The sequence below is a fragment of the Hyperolius riggenbachi genome, chromosome 5 (genome assembly GCF_040937935.1).
Source record: "Hyperolius riggenbachi isolate aHypRig1 chromosome 5, aHypRig1.pri, whole genome shotgun sequence".
In the NCBI taxonomy this organism is placed as follows: domain Eukaryota; kingdom Metazoa; phylum Chordata; class Amphibia; order Anura; family Hyperoliidae; genus Hyperolius; species Hyperolius riggenbachi.
Window position 1 is genome coordinate 160662786 of NC_090650.1, and position 15805 is coordinate 160678590.

Genomic DNA, 15805 nt, shown 5'->3' on the forward strand with positions numbered 1-15805 from the left:
CTTATTTCCGAAACCGAAAAAAAGGCATTTTTTTCAGCGATTTCGATTTTGGGAACGATTTTGGAGTGACTGCAATTTTTTGAGTGATTGCAATTTTTGAGCAGAACCAAGCAGCTAAGGGTGACCCAAACTACTAGGAATGTATAGGGGGATGAAAGGGACCAAAAAGCCCTCCTACTAAAAAAAGCAAAGCTTGGTGTTTTTGCCTTCTTAAAGCAGAAGGAAATCTGCAATAATTCAGCTATAAGGCCTAGTGCACACCAAAAACCGCTAGCAGATCCGCAAAATGCTAGCAGATTTTGAAACGCTTTTTCTTATTTTTCTGCAGCGTTTCAGCTAGCGTTTTGCGGTTTTGTGTAGCGGTTTTGGTATAGTAGATTTCATGTATTGTTACAGTAAAGCTGTTACTGAACAGCTACTGTAACAAAAAACGCCTGGCAAACCGCTCTGAAGTGCCGTTTTTCAGAGCGGTTTGCGTTTTTCCTATACTTAACATTGAGGCAGAAACGCATCCGCAATCCAAAATCTGCAGCAGCCCGGGAGTATGCGTTTCTGCAAAACGCCTCCTGCTCTGGTGTGCACCAGCCCATTGAAATACATTACCCTAGCAGATCCGCACCCGCAAGCGGATTGCAAACTGCAGCCGAACCGCTCTGGTGTGCACTAGGCCTAAGTGAAGATTTGTGGTTACCCACAATGCACTACTACTGAATTGCAAATTTGGAGTGATTTTTTTTTTTTTTTTTTTTTAAATGTAAAAATGAGCTCAAGATAAATGCTTGTGGGTAGCATGGTGGCACAGTGGTTAGCACTCTTGCCTTGCAGCACAAGGCCCCGGTTTGTTACCCAGCCAGGGTGCTATCTGCGTGGGTTTCCTCCAGGCACTCCGATTTCCTATCACATTCCAAAAACTTGCAGATACGTTAATTGGCTTCCCCCTAAAAATTGGCCCTAGACTGTGATACTATATGATACATACATAGATATATGACTAGGGTAGAGATTAGGTTTTCTGAAGGACAGTGAAGTGACAAGACAATGTACAGTACTGGGGAAGATATAAGCTCTATATAAATACTTAAATATTAATAATAATAATAATGCTTAGCCAGGATGAATATGCAGAAAAGAAAATATTTACCATGGTGCTAGGCTTTGGACACAGGAAAAGATGTTACAGGTACAGTAGATTTATTGTGAGGGTGACAAATTATGTGGGGTTTTTTTTTTTTAATCATCATGTATAGAGTTTAAACCTGCTTTAAAGACAGTTAGTGTTCTTTAAGAACAATCACTGTATTTGGTTGCAAGAAATTACCTTTCTTGTATGTTAAAAACCCTTTATTCTACAATTGTTACTTATTTATTTATAAATATTATATGTAATTCTTATTTTGAAGGGTTATGCATACCATAAATATCACTCTCCAATACCGATGTCTTTTTCCAGTCATCTCTGGTTGTCTCATGTTTGTATTTGCATGTAAACATTCTTCCCACATCAGATTTTCGTACTTTTATCCAGCTGCTCATTGAGTATGTGTTGCTATCAGCATTGTGTTCAGGCTTGCTCTCCTCTGACTCCAGTTCTTCATCATGGTCACCTTTGTTCCAGACCACTTTGATCAATTCAGGGAAATAATTCTGCAAGTTGCATATATAAACTGAAAATCCAACTCTATCAACATCCTTTTTGGTAGATGTCATTATAGTGACTTCGGGTTCCTTAATAGGTTGATCTAGGAGAAGCATATGTTAGCAATGTTTTTTTTTATTATTTTTATTTTTTTTGTAATAGTTTACTGATAATTCAAACTGAATTCTATGGCCCATATGCAATTCACCTTTTCTCCTGAGTTTTCTCCAGGAAGAATTTTTTTTACTTCTTTTATCTAAAATAATTTCTCAGCACTTTGCAATTGAAAAAGTACCAAAAACTAGGTGAAAAAGTGCTGTCAAAATAATTTTGAGTATTCTTTTGATTGCTTGTGGTTTAAAAGGCATTTTATTTACAAGTTTTAAAAGTGTCACGTAGGAGAAAACTAAAGTGAAAAATGTAATTGCGTATGGGCCTAAATGTCTGTTGGTCTAGTTTTACTCAGATATATCCATGACATCTTAAAAATCAGCTTCTCAGAAGAAACAAGAGCAGTTTTATAAACCTTCTTAGGCCTGGTGACATAGTGAAGGCTATTATGGCTCTCTACACAACACCAAAAGCAAGAGTAGTTACGGCAGGCTTCCACTCCAAGGATTTTGTGATAACTGCACCTATCAAGGGTGTCCACTTTATCCACTGATTTTCACATTAATGGAAACCTTTGTTACCACACAGCATGCAGTATATCTAGGCCCAGCAGGACTTAATCTGAAGTCCCAAGGACGTTGATATTAATCTGCCACTGTGCGTGCTCCCTGCATGCAATTGAGTGCACTCCTGTGCTCGTTTTTGTTGCTGCCCATTAGTACGGAGATCAGTGAATGGGAACACAGTTCCCATTCACTGATCTAAGTGCCTGTGTCAATGATCGCCGTCATCAATGAGATGCCAGCAGTCATTGTAAAAAACAAAAGTAACACATACATGCATTACTTCCTCTGTGTACTATTCAGTACACAAGAGGAATAAACGGGAGGGGGGAATCTAGTGGCCAAATAGTAAATTACACCCTAACATATTACATTACATACTATCAGAATCAGAATCAGAATCAGTTTTATTTCGCCAAATACAGCAGAGCTGTAGTCGGAATTATTTGTGGTACACATGGCATAGGTGACGTAGGCAGACATACAACACATACAGTTATAAAAATGCAGTAGACAGTTATAAAAATGCAGTAGACAGATAAAATAAAATAAAATAAAATGCTGTTTAAGGGCCCCGAGTCCATATTCGGATAGGAACAAGGCAGGCAGCGTCCGGGGCCGGCTAACCCGGCAGTTAGAACAGCAGGCCGGGCCGGGGGAGGTTGGAGTTCAGTGACCGTACAGCTTGGGGGAAGAAGGTATTCTTCCGCCTGGTGGTTTTGGGTGGAATAGTCCTATAGCGACGTCCCAGTGGGAGGAGCTTGAAGTAGTGGCTGCCAGGGTGGGAGGGGTCACGGGAGATCATGGAGGCCCTCTTCCTCAACCTAGCGAAGTGGAGGAGATCAAGAGGCGGAAGCGGAGATGATTCTCTCTGCATCAGTTATGACTCTCTGCAGTTTCTGTTTGTCACTGGCCGTTGCGCCCCCGTACCAGACAATGACTGAGGAGCAGAGGATGGATTCTATAGTGGCAGTATAGAAGCTGGTCAGCAGTTCCTTGGGCATGCCGAATCTCTTCAGTTGGCGCAGGAAGAACATCCTCTGCTGGGATTTCTTCTGAATTTTGGTGGTGTTGTGCTCCCATTTCAGGTTGTTAGTGAGAGTCGTGCCCAGGAACCGGACCGATGACACAGTAGAGACTTCCGTTCCTCCAATGATGACCGGACGGAGGGGGGGGGGATTCCTCCTGAAATCTACCACCAGTTCAACAGTCTTTGCTGTGTTGAAAACTAGGTTGTTGTCTCTACACCAGTTGTCTATTCTCTCGACCTCGCTACCAATTTCCTGCTCCCCGTTGCTTCCAATTAGGCCAATGATAGTAGTGTCGTCTGCGAATTTTATGACCTTCACAGAGTCAGCGTATGAGATGCAGTTGTTGGTGTACAGGGAGAACAGTAGAGGTGACAGAACACAGCCTTGTGGAGCCCCGGTGTTGGTGGTACGTACGCTGGAGTAGTAGTTGCCAAGCTTCACCTGTTGCGTTCTATTTGTCAGGAAGTCCTTGATCCATTCTCGGAGAGTAGGATCAACTCCAAGTTGCATCAGGTTGGTGATCAGGATGTCTGGGCATATCGTATTGAACGCCGAGCTGAAGTCTAGGAACAGGATCCTGGCGTAGGAGGCCGGGCTGTCCAGGTGCTCAGTGATGTATGCCATGCTGGCATTGATGGCATCCTCCACGGATCTGTTTGCCCTATATGCAAATTGGAGCGGGTCTAGAAGGGCGTCCGTGGACCCCTTCAGGTGGGCAAGGACCAACCGCTCGAGGAGCTTCATGATGTTAGAGGTTAGGGCCACTGGTCGGAAGTTATTGTGCTCGGTACTGCCTGTTTTTTTGGAACTGGTACAATTATAGACCTCTTTAGGCAGGAGGGGACTGTACCGTCAGATAGTGACTGCCTGAACAGGGAGGTGAGCACAGGGGCTAGCTGATCGGCGCAGGTTCGCAGGCAAGTAGACGACACACCGTCCGGGCCGGAAGATTTCCTGGGGTTCAGCTTCCGGAGGTGCCGGAGTACAACCGATTCCAGAACAACGCTAGGAGCCAGGGCGCCGAGTTCGCCAGAGGGAGGGGTCGATGCTGGATGACCCGCGGGCTGGTTGTGGTGTTGCTCAAACCTACAGTAGAACTCATTGAGCTCCTCCGCCAGTCGTTGGCTAGGGGTTGCCGATTGGGATGCTGGTTTGAAATTCGTGGCTGCTCTCAGGCCTTTCCATACCTCCCGTGTGTTAGTAGACTGGAGGCAGAGCCCCAGCTTCTCGGCATAGGCCCTCTTTGCCGCTCGCAATCCTTTTTTCAGAGTGAGCCTAGCTTCTCTGAATTCCTCTGGGCAGCCAGACCTGTGCGCTTCCTCTTTGCGTTTCCGAAGTCGGCGAAACTTGTCGTTGAACCACGGCTTGTTGTTGGGGTAGACTCTGAAGGACTTGGATGGAATACATGCATCTTCACAGAAGCTAATGTAGGAGGTGATATTCTCAGCCCATTCATCAAGGGTGGGTGCCTCCAGAGTTCCCCAGTCGGTGGTTTCAAAGCAAGCTTGGAGCTCCAGTTTGGCATCTGCTGTCCACTTTTTAATAGTTTTGGTGACGGGCTTTGATCTCTCCAGGAGCCTCCTGTAGGTGGGGATCAGGTGTATTGTGTTGTGGTCAGAGTTCCCCAGGGGGGCTCCTTGGATGGTCTTATAAGCGTTCTTGTGGACCGTGTAACAGTGGTCCAGGGTGTTACAGTTCCTGGTAGGGCAGGTGATGTGCTTCTTGTAGAGGGGCCTCACGTACCGAAGGTTTGCCTTATTGAAGTCGCCCAAGATGATAAAAAGGGCCTCAGGGAGGGCTGTTTCCCACCGCGAGATACAGTCGTTGAGTACTTGCAGGGCAGTCTTTGTGCATGCGTCAGGGGGAATGTAGACCCCAACGAGGACAAGGGAGGAGAACTCCCTCGGTGAGTACCGAGGCCTGCATTTTATGGCAAGGAGCTCAACATCTGGGGTGCAGGCCTTGTGGAGAGTGGTGGTGTTGGAGCACCAGGAGGTGTTTATGTAAAAGCAGATACCTCCGCCTCTCGTTTTCCCTGAGAGGGCTGCATCACGGTCTGCTCTTTGGAGGTCGTAGCCAGGTACCTGTAGAGAGTTGTCAGGGATGCTGTCGCACAGCCAGGTCTTGGTAAAACAGAGAACAGGGGTGTTCTTGTTGATCTGGGGTATCCTGCCGAGTAGGAGGAGCAGCTCATCCAGTTTGTTGGGGAGTGAGCAGATGTTAGCTAGTAGGATGGCAGGGACAGGGGAGCTAAGGCCTTTCCTTTTGAGTCGGACCTGGGCCCCCGCCCTCCTTCCTCTGTGGCGGCGTTTGCTAGGTGCACACTTGGCGGAGAGATCTTTGATGTGTGCGGTGACGGCATTCCACAGGGAAGAGCCTGATGGGGGGTTCTGGCTGGCCGGGGGTTCCCATTTAAGAAGGGCTTCTCTGGAAAGGATGGTAGTCCGTACTGCACCCATGGCATACTTTCCCCAGTACATAGCACAGTGTGCGGGCCGGTAGGTGGGATGAAACAGGCAGCACATTATATGAAGCAGCCAGTAGATGTGATGCGAGGCAGGCGGTGGTATGGTGCAGCGGCACGGCCCAGACTATAGCACAGATAGATGGTATGGAGCAAGCAGAACGGCACAGTGGTGCGAGGCAGGCGGTGGTATGGTGCAGCGGCACGGCCCAGACTATAGCACAGATAGATGGTATGGGTAGCACAGGTAGATGGTATGGGAGAATAGCAAACAGAACGGCACAGTCAGTGGCACAGGTACATGGGAGGGAGCAGGCAGTACAGCACGTGCTAAGGCACACAAGATGGTATGGAGCAGGCACAAGGTGGTGTGTGGCAGGCACAGATGGCATGGAGCAGGCACAGATGGCATGGAGCAGGCACAGATGGCATAGAGCAGGCACAGATGACATGGGGCAGGGACAGGCACAGATGACATGGAGCAGGCACAACACAGCACAGTCTATTACAGTCAGAGGATGGGGGGGACGAGCGTCAGAAGCTCACCCAGGGCAGAACTCACCAAGGAGAGGCTTGTGGCATGGAGTCCTCCAGGCGGGCGATGTGCTGTCCCAGAGGCCAGGTTGATGGTGTGCAGGCCGGTGGAGCGGAGCCCTTCCTTCCCCTCTAGGCGGGATGCAGCCCCAGAGTTGCTGGTGTGCAGGTCGGCCCACGTGGTTGCTGGTGTGCAGGCCGGCCCGCGTGGATGCAGGCCAGGCCACGTGGGTGCGGTAGGGGGGGAACGCTCCCACAGATGGATGGGGAGCAGGCCAAGGAGGTGCTTGTTTGTCCGGGAGGCAGCCGAGGGCGGCGAGCAGGTTGCTGGGGCCGCAGAGCAGTGTCGGGATCTAGAAGCTGGCAGTGCTGCGACAGTCCGGGAGCCAGAGTGAGCTGGGGATGCGGCCTTTGGGAGCGCAGCTGGTTTCCGGTGCAGCGGCAGGCTATGTGGGCGGACACCGAGGAGCAGCGGGCACGTTGCAGGAGGCTGGGGGTGCCGACAGCCAGGATCCGGAGAGTAGCAGCCGGGAGATCCACTGGGTGCAGCGACGGGCTGTGTCCAGGAGCCGCCAGGAGTCAGGAAGGAGCCACCGAGTGTCGAGAGCAGGAGTGCAGGAGGTACCCGGTGCAGTGGGAGGCTATGTGGGCAGCCAGAGGAGCAGCGGACAGGTAACAGGAGGCTGGGGGTACCAACATCCAGGATCCGGGGAGTTGCGGCCGGGAGACACTGGGTGCAGACCGAGAGCCGCCGTGTGCCCGGAGGCGGGAGCAGAAGCGGCAACAGGTACCAGGAGAGCCTGTGGCTAAAAACTGCTAACTAAAACTAAAACTTAACTAAAAAGTATCTAAAAGTATCAAAAAACAACTAAAAACATCTAAAAACATCTAACATTGTCGGAGCCATGTGACCGAGGCGACCTGCGTGGGCGCCATCTTGGTTGCCTATTAACCCCTTATATCCTCCACTTACATATTAAAAAAAATTACATATATAAAAAAAGTCATAAATGGTCACCTTAGGGACTGAACTTTTTTTATATATGTATGTCATGAGGATATATTATTGTTATTTTTGCAGATATGGGCTTGTAATTAGTGACAGATGCAAAACAGATTAAAAAAAACCTTTATTCCAAATAATATAATGTTGCCATACACTGTACTAGGAACATAATTTAAATGTTGCTATAACCGGGACACATGGGCAAATAAAATGTGTCGGTTTTATCCACAGTAGAATGTTTCATTTTAAAACTATAATGACCAAAAACTGAGAAATAATAATTTTTTTCTTTTTTTTTTTTATTCCCATTAAAATTTATTTAGAATAAAATAATTCTTAGCACAATGTACCATACAAAGAAAGCCTAATGAATGGAGAAAAATAGCAAAATAGATCATTTTGTTGCTATAAGTAGTGAAAGGAGTTATCAGGGAAAAAAGCACAAATGAGCTTTACTCACCTGGGGCTTTCTCCAGCCCCTTGTAGCCAACTGTCCCACGCTGTCACCTCCGCTCCCCGCTCGGTATTCAGGCCAACCGCGGGGTCGGCCTTACTGCCACTGCGTTAAACGCCTCTGTCAATCATGGCTACGTGGGCCGCGGCGAACTGTGTAGGCGCCTGCTGGAGAAAGCCCCAGGTGAGTAAAGCTCATTTGTACTTTTTGCCCTGATAATGAAAGGGAGAAGTGCTGAAAAGTGAAAATTGCTCTGGTCCTTTAGGGGAAAAAACCCTTAGAGGTTAACTAGTTAAATTAAAAAAAATGCCCTTTCATTTCATTTAACTAGTTAAATTAAAAAAATGTCTGATGTGTATACAAGTTTAAGGCCACTCTCCCCAAGGTTTTTTTTATTCACTATGAATCTTCACTAGACCAAAACCGGTCAGTTCTGACAGATTTTAACTGCTTACTTTTTTCCCTTAAAAAGTAAAAAACAAAACCCAACAAACGTCAAACACCTGTAAAACAGACTATCTGCACAAGCTAATATTACTGTAGCTTAGTGGATATAATCTAATGTGACTTATGCAATTGAAGTTTGGACTTTTGGTTTACTGCAAGTAGGGCAAATATTACGTGAGCTGATAGTGGAGTAGAAAGTCTACTCATCAATCCCTTTCTCCTCTCCCATGTCCTGTTTTTCCACTGAGAGCAATATAATTTTCTGTCCTCCATTTTGAAAATGGTGATGACCGTATAACAACTTCCGGTTCAGCACTCCGTTAACCAGTAATATCACTTGAGCCATAGGGAAACATGGACATTACCTTGTACATCAGTTGTCTTTTCAGTTATAACTGACAGCAACTGATATAGTGAAAAAGGGCCCTGAGGCTTTCAGCTTCCTAAGAGACAAGTCTGACAATATCTTGTCAGAATTGTAAGGAATCATTGTTAGAATAAATGGTAAGCTTCTGCCTGCTTGTAATGGCGCGCAGTCACAGCTCTGCACCTGCGTGTCATTACAAGCAGGCAGAGAAGCAGTGTTTGGATTAAACTGAACAGGGGAGAGCAGCTTGTGTATCTTATTGCACAGCCTTGTCCACGCTGTTCTGAAAGTGAAAGCTATCTCACTGAATTCTTGCAGGGCAAAGAGTGTGGGCTGCACGGACCTTGTCAGCACGAGAGTTTGCATGAGGATTTAAGGCAGTTGGGAAGGCTGGGGCCAAGGAAAAAAATTACCATCAGTTATTTCGTTTATCTACAACTACTGACAAGGCTTTCCCTATAATGGTTTTATAGATACAGAAGTCCGTCAGCGTGAGTGCAGGGGCTGACATATACAGTACACTGTATCATATGGATATTTAAAGGGCCATGCTAGAAATTGAAATAAATAACACTGTGAATATTCTGTCTGATTGATATAACTACTGTGGGGGTGTTTCAAAATGCAATGTTTTGTGGTATTGGTCCTTTAATATTAATTTGTATATTGCAGACTGATTTATCACAATTCTTACAGAGTACTTTCAGTAAGTAATATAACAAACTGACACTTGCTCAGAAAATAATACAAGTAACATGTCTCCATTGATTTCTGCACAGCTGTTATTAATGATATCCAGTGGAGATGTTGCCAACTATGTCAAAACAATAGCAATATGGAAGAGATTATTCTTCACTTGTATAGTGCAAAAACATTTTTACAGTGCTTTATAGAGTCCATTAACAATTCATATAACTAAGGACAAAGTCACATGCACAAAGTTAGATAGCTGTGACATGTTTCCCATAAATTTAGCACAGCTGCTGTTAAAGGACAACTGTAGTTAGAATAATAAGGAAGCAGCCATATTTATTTCCTTTTAAACCATATCAATTGCCTGGCAGCCCTACTTCTTTATGTGGCTGCACTGATGTCTAAATAACAACACCAGAAACAAACATGCAGATAATCTTATAAGATCTGACAATAATGTCAGAAACACCTAAGCTGCTGCATGCTTGTTGGGGTTATGGCTAAAGTATTAGAGTCAAAGGATGAGTAGGATAGCCAGGCAACTGGTATTGCTTAAAAGGAGATAAATATGGCAGCCTCCATATCCCTCTTGCTTCAGTTGTCCTTTAAATGTTATACAACGGGTAATGTTGCGAACTGGATTAAACTAGCTGCAACTTGAGACTTGTATGAAAGCAGCATCAATCTGCGTCTGCAGCGATCTGCTACTACAGTACAAGTCAATTGCTGCTGGTTTGTTATAGTTAGCAACAATTTAATTGGATGATATCACCATGAACTTAATAGAGGTATACCGCTACTATTAATATTGGCATATGTGTCATTGACCTAGCTCTATACCAACAAGTCTCACAATTTAATATTCCTACTCTAGACTAAGGACAATTTTGAGTAAATCAGGTAGGCTACTGACATGTGATGATTGTATGTATGATTGTATGGCTGACATGTATTAAAACCCATAACTTCTGCATCGAAAGATGAAAGCGAATTGGCCACTTTTCCACCAATAGTCCTGATTGATAGAATATAGTGAAGTAAATAAAAAATGTCAAGTGTCTTCTTTACCAAGTTATGAAGAGTTTAAAATCACTCACTAAACCACAGGAAAACAAAGGAAAAGCTCTTTTTCTGAGCCCTGCTAGGTAAAATAAGAATGTTATTTATTCAGATCTCTGAATATACAGTGGGTTGCAAAAGTATTCGGCCCCCTTCAAGTTTTCCACATTTTGTCACATTACTGCCACAAACATGCATCAATTTTATTGGAATTCCACGTGAAAGACCATACAAAGTGGTGTACATGTGAGAAGTGGATCGAAAATCATACATCATTCCAAACAATTTTTACAAATAAATAACTGCAAAGTGGGGTGTGCGTAATTATCCGGCCCCCTGAGTCAATACTTTGTAGAACCACCTTTTGCTGCAATTACAGCTGCCAGTCTTTTAGGATATGTCTCTACCAGCTTTGCACATCTAGAGACTGAAATCCTTGCCCATTCTTCTTTGCAAAACAGCTCCAGCGCAGTCAGATTAGATGGACAGCGTTTGTGCACAGCAGTTTTCAGATCTTGCCACAGATTCTAGATTTGATTTAGATCTGGACTTTGACTGGGCCATTCTAACACATAGATATGTTTTGTTTTGAACCATTCCATTGTTGCCCTGGCTTTATGTTTAGGGTCATTGTCCTGCTGGAAGGTGAACCTCCGCCCCAGTCTCAAGTCTTTTGCAGTCTCCAAGAGGTTTTCTTCCAAGTTTGCCCTGTGTTTGGCTCCATCCATCTTCCTATCAACTCTGACCAGCTTCCCTGTCCCTGCTGAAGAGATGCACCCCCTGAGCATGATGCTGCCACCACCATATTTGACAGTGGGGATGGTGTGTTCAGAGTGATGTGCAGTGTTAGTTTTCTGCCACACATAGCGTTTTGCATTTTGCCCAAAAAGTTCCATTTTGGTCTCATCTGACCAGAGCACCTTCTTCCACATGGTTGCTGTGTCCCCCACATGGCTTGTGGATAACTACAAATGGGACTTCTTATGCTTTCTGTTAACAATGCCTTTCTTCTTGACACTCTTACATAAAGGCCAACTTTGTACAGTGCATGACTAATAGTTGTCCTATGGACAGAGTCTCCCACCTGAGCTGTAGATCTCTGCAGCTCGTCCAGAGTCACCATGGGCCTCTTGACTGCATTTCTGATCAGCGTTCTCCTTGTTCGGCCTGTGAGTTTAGGTGGATGGCCTTGTCTTGGTACGTGTACAGTTGTGCCATACTCCCTCCATTTCTGAATGATCGTTTGAACAGTGCTCCGTGGGATGTCCAAGGCTTTGGAAATCTTTTTGTAGCCTAAGCCTGCTTTAAATTTCTCAATAACTTGATCCCTGACCTGTCTTGTGTGTTCTTTGGACTTCACTGTGTTGTTGCTCTTAGTATTCTCTTAGACAACCTCTGAAGCCCTCACAGAGCAGCTGTATTTGTACTGACATTAGATTACACACAGGTGCACTCTATTTAGTCATTAGCACTCATCAGGCAATGTCTATAGGCAACTGACTGCACTCAGATCAAAGAGGGCCGAATAATTATGCACACACCACTTTGCAGTTATTTATTTGTAAAAAATGTTTGGAATCATGTATGATTTTCATTCCACTTCTCATGTGTACACCACTTTGTGTTGGTCTTTCATGTGGAATTCCAATAAAATTGATTCATTTTTGTGGCAGTAATATGACAAAGTGTGAAAAACTTCAAGGGGGCCAAATACTTTTGCAACCAACTGTGTGTGTGTGTATATATATATATATATATATATATATATATATATATATATATATATATATATATATATATAGATATAGATATAGATATAGATATATATTTATTATTTAAGATTGTATTCCTGTTTTATTAGTGTTTAAGTAATCAGTGAACATATAAGAGATACATTTATGTTGCTAACGTCAAGTATTCGGCAAAGAAAAAGCATCACTCTTTAGTATGATGCAGCATAGATTTAGCAACATAGGATATGTATATTAAGTAATGTTATTATAGTCACCAAGAGGACTCTTCAATACCTTTGCACATATGTCTTATCAATCTATGGTTTCCATCATATTGATAAAGGTAAAAATGAACTTTGGGAAGATTTTGGAACTAACAGGTTTTCTTCATTTATCACATTTATACTTTTTTCCATACTGATAAGATAATAAAAAAGTGAAAACTTTTTCACTATTTTACAAGTAGTAAGTGGAGAGCAGTTGAAAACGTGTAAACTTTCATCGCTCCTGTAATTCCACCATGTAATTATATGCTAGTGGGGCATGTTTTCTGACTACTTCTTTCACTTTTTTTCATCATTATTTTCCTCTTCAAGCGGTTTAAAACTCTGACAAAATTTTCAACAAAAATGTGTTTTCCTACTTTTGATAACCCATACAATTATCATATTTGCTTTTGTGCACAAGTATTAATATTCATTTAGATATTATAACTTTCCAAAGTTCAGTTAATTTACTTTGAAAGCTGCTGGTGCATTTTATTTATAACTGTTGTCATTCTGTTTTAAATGCTGCCAGCAGTTATTTCTGATCTGTTTTTCACTTCAGCACTCATCAGCTGAAGTCCTGCACAGCCAGAGAATGTTTACATAAATGTATCCAGTAAAGAATGTGTACACAAGATAAGATTATAAGCAGTTCGGACACAAGTTTTCTCTGCAGAAGAAAGAGTCAGCCCTGTGATGTAACCCTTTGAATGCTGTTTTACTAAAAAAAAACACGGTGCGTTTTTGTTTATCAATCGAGCCGCTGATGGCTCGATTGATCATTTCCGACGTGTCCGATACCCCGCCGGATTGATTCCGCACTTGATACAGGCGTGCAGGACAATAGAAGAAACGAGCGGAAGATAAGAAGCCGCCTGCGGGTACGGGCGGGAATCGATCCGGGCGCCCGTGGGGACGTGCTGGAATCTATCGTGCGTCTCGATACACGGTACAGAAACGTACCGTGTATCCCCAGCATAAGTATATTATATGCTGTAAATAATCTTTTAGAGCAAAGAAGAAATTCTGGGTTATATTCTGCTTTAAGCACATTTCAGTTAAACGTTTTTCTTCACTTTAGATGTTTATTAAGTTGTTTTATCTCTTGCCTAGCTTTTTTTAAATGAAAGAGATTAGAAAAAACACTTTTATTAAAGATATATCTTGGGGAAAAAATAACTAAAAATATTTGGATAAGTCAAAAATATAATTATATAATTTACACTTTAAAAAGACATGTAAGAGACTTACTTGTGAATATCTTACTCCATGAAATGAATGTATATTTGCATACCTAAGCTGATTTATTGTAGTGACAGTCAAATTCACTTTAAATAAAACAAGGTTACTTATTTTTCAACTCTGGGATCATACTATCAACATGTTTGATGGAAAACTTGGAGCTCTTTGCTTAAATAGATTTTATGCTGTCTTTACTGAAGCTGGAGAACATTGAATATCATAAGTGATTTTTAAAACCCAGTATGTATTTATAAAAAAAAAAAAAATTAAGTACCATAGTGAGGGTTGCTGAAAAGTTACAATATCAGCATTTCATATTGAATTCTTACAGTCACTTACAAGAGCCCATGGCAAAAAAAAATGATTCTGGGTTTATTCAAATACTTCTCACTGGAAATATCTGCACATGACTGCAACTGTACCATCACCAATTTGCGTATTTATTAGCACACCATTCATGCAAAAGTTATAAGGTTATAAAGAACACACTTCTTAATACATTTGGTCATGGGTTTTAGGATTGATTATGTTCTCCTATATATTTATACACTTAGAATTGTTCAAATGTAATCTAAACATAAATGAAGATTATACCATTCTTTTAAAATATCGTAATGCTTCTAGTCAGAAGTTTTATTAGAATAAACAAATCTGTTAAGTGTTTAACCTAGGGATAGGTAAAGATATTATCTATATACGTGAGTTTTAAAACCTAGTCTGTATTTAATTTTTTTTTTTTAAATATCCCAAGAAATTAAAAAAATTTAAGTGAGAGTTGCTGAAAATGTTCAATATCAACATTTCATATTGTATTCTTACAGCCACTTACAAAAGCAAAGCAAAACAAATGCAAAAAATGTATCTGGTTTTATGCAAATACTTCTGACTGGGAATGTCTGTACTTGGTTGCAACTGTACCAACACCAGTTTACTTATTTTTTAGTATGCCTTGTTATGGTCTAATAAAATTCATCCAAAGGTCATAAACATTTTTAGCCTAAAATAAGACACTTTTTAATAGATTTGGGCATGGGTAAGTGGATTGATTATGTTCTCCTATATATGTATACAGATAGGATTGTTAAAGTGTAATCTTAACATAAATGTGCATTGTACCATTTGTTTCTAAATATCTTCACATTTCTAGTCAGATGTTTTATTAGACAATAATTCAGTTACTTATCCTGCAGATAATTAAATATATTAAACTGAAAAAAATAATAATTATAACTATCATTGATCTTATTTTTTTTTAATTCGTTTTAAAATGTAATTAATTGTCATTGATAATACAGTATATGTCAATCATTTATCAAATTCTTAAAAAGATATTATTTTCTTTCAAGTGATTTACTAAACAAAAAATAATTTCTGTTTATTCTGAGGCTATATTAAAACAAAAAAATACATAAGCTGCAACTGCAAACTGCAAAAACATTTCAACTGTTTCACAACTGGCTTTTTCTATCTTAGGTGTGCATTTTTCTTCTTAACAAGGCTAAAGTTATACTTACCAATTACCAAAAGTCTTGTGCCCATTCCAAATTTGTTTATGCTGTCATCTTTGCACAGTGCTAACTTTCTTAGCAAAAACAAAAGATTTTATTCTCAATAAACTTGGCACAATACATTTTGATCAGTGGTCTTTACTTATAACGGAGGATAGCAAAGGCCAACAGTAGTATTGTAAATAACAATATTGGATTTGTAAAACCACTGTTTGTTGTTAGGAACACTGATGTTAGATCATATCATCACATTTAAATAGATTAGCACTTTTATAAATGCACTGATACTGTATCTCTGCACATACATGGTGCTGAAGATATAAATAATAAAAAAAATACATATGCTATTAAAATTAAAATCAATACTTCCTAGTCAAAAGGCATCAAATGCAAATATCAGTTGTTATATTACTTATTACATTTAGCAGGTAGTGTGTGTGGGGTGTGTGTGTGTGTGTGTGTGTGTGTGTGTGTGTGTGTGTGTGTGTGTGTGTGTGTGTGTGTGTGTGTGTGTGTGTGTGTGTGTGTGTGTGTGTGTGTGTGTGTCTTTAAACTTTACATTAACTTAAAATTAATAAAATAATTTTAAAAACTCTACATGGCCTTTCCTGAAATAACATTTTCCCATGTTTTCAACCATTGATATGATACATTTTTTAAAATAAGTTCAAAATCTTTGTTAGCAATGCAT

The 15805-nt window shown here is 41.7% G+C and overlaps 1 protein-coding gene and 1 gene segment (V, D, J or C); one reads left to right on the forward strand and one right to left on the reverse strand.

The window, feature by feature from the left end:
* Positions 1-15805, forward strand: part of STARD3NL (STARD3 N-terminal like) — a 673845-nt gene that overhangs the window by 535363 nt on the left and 122677 nt on the right. The window lies entirely within an intron of this gene.
* Positions 1-15805, reverse strand: part of LOC137519339 (T-cell receptor gamma chain C region C7.5-like) — a 162787-nt gene that overhangs the window by 59479 nt on the left and 87503 nt on the right. Inside the window, 1 exon segment of the C gene segment in view lies at positions 1413-1739. Coding sequence covers positions 1413-1739 — 327 coding nt within the window.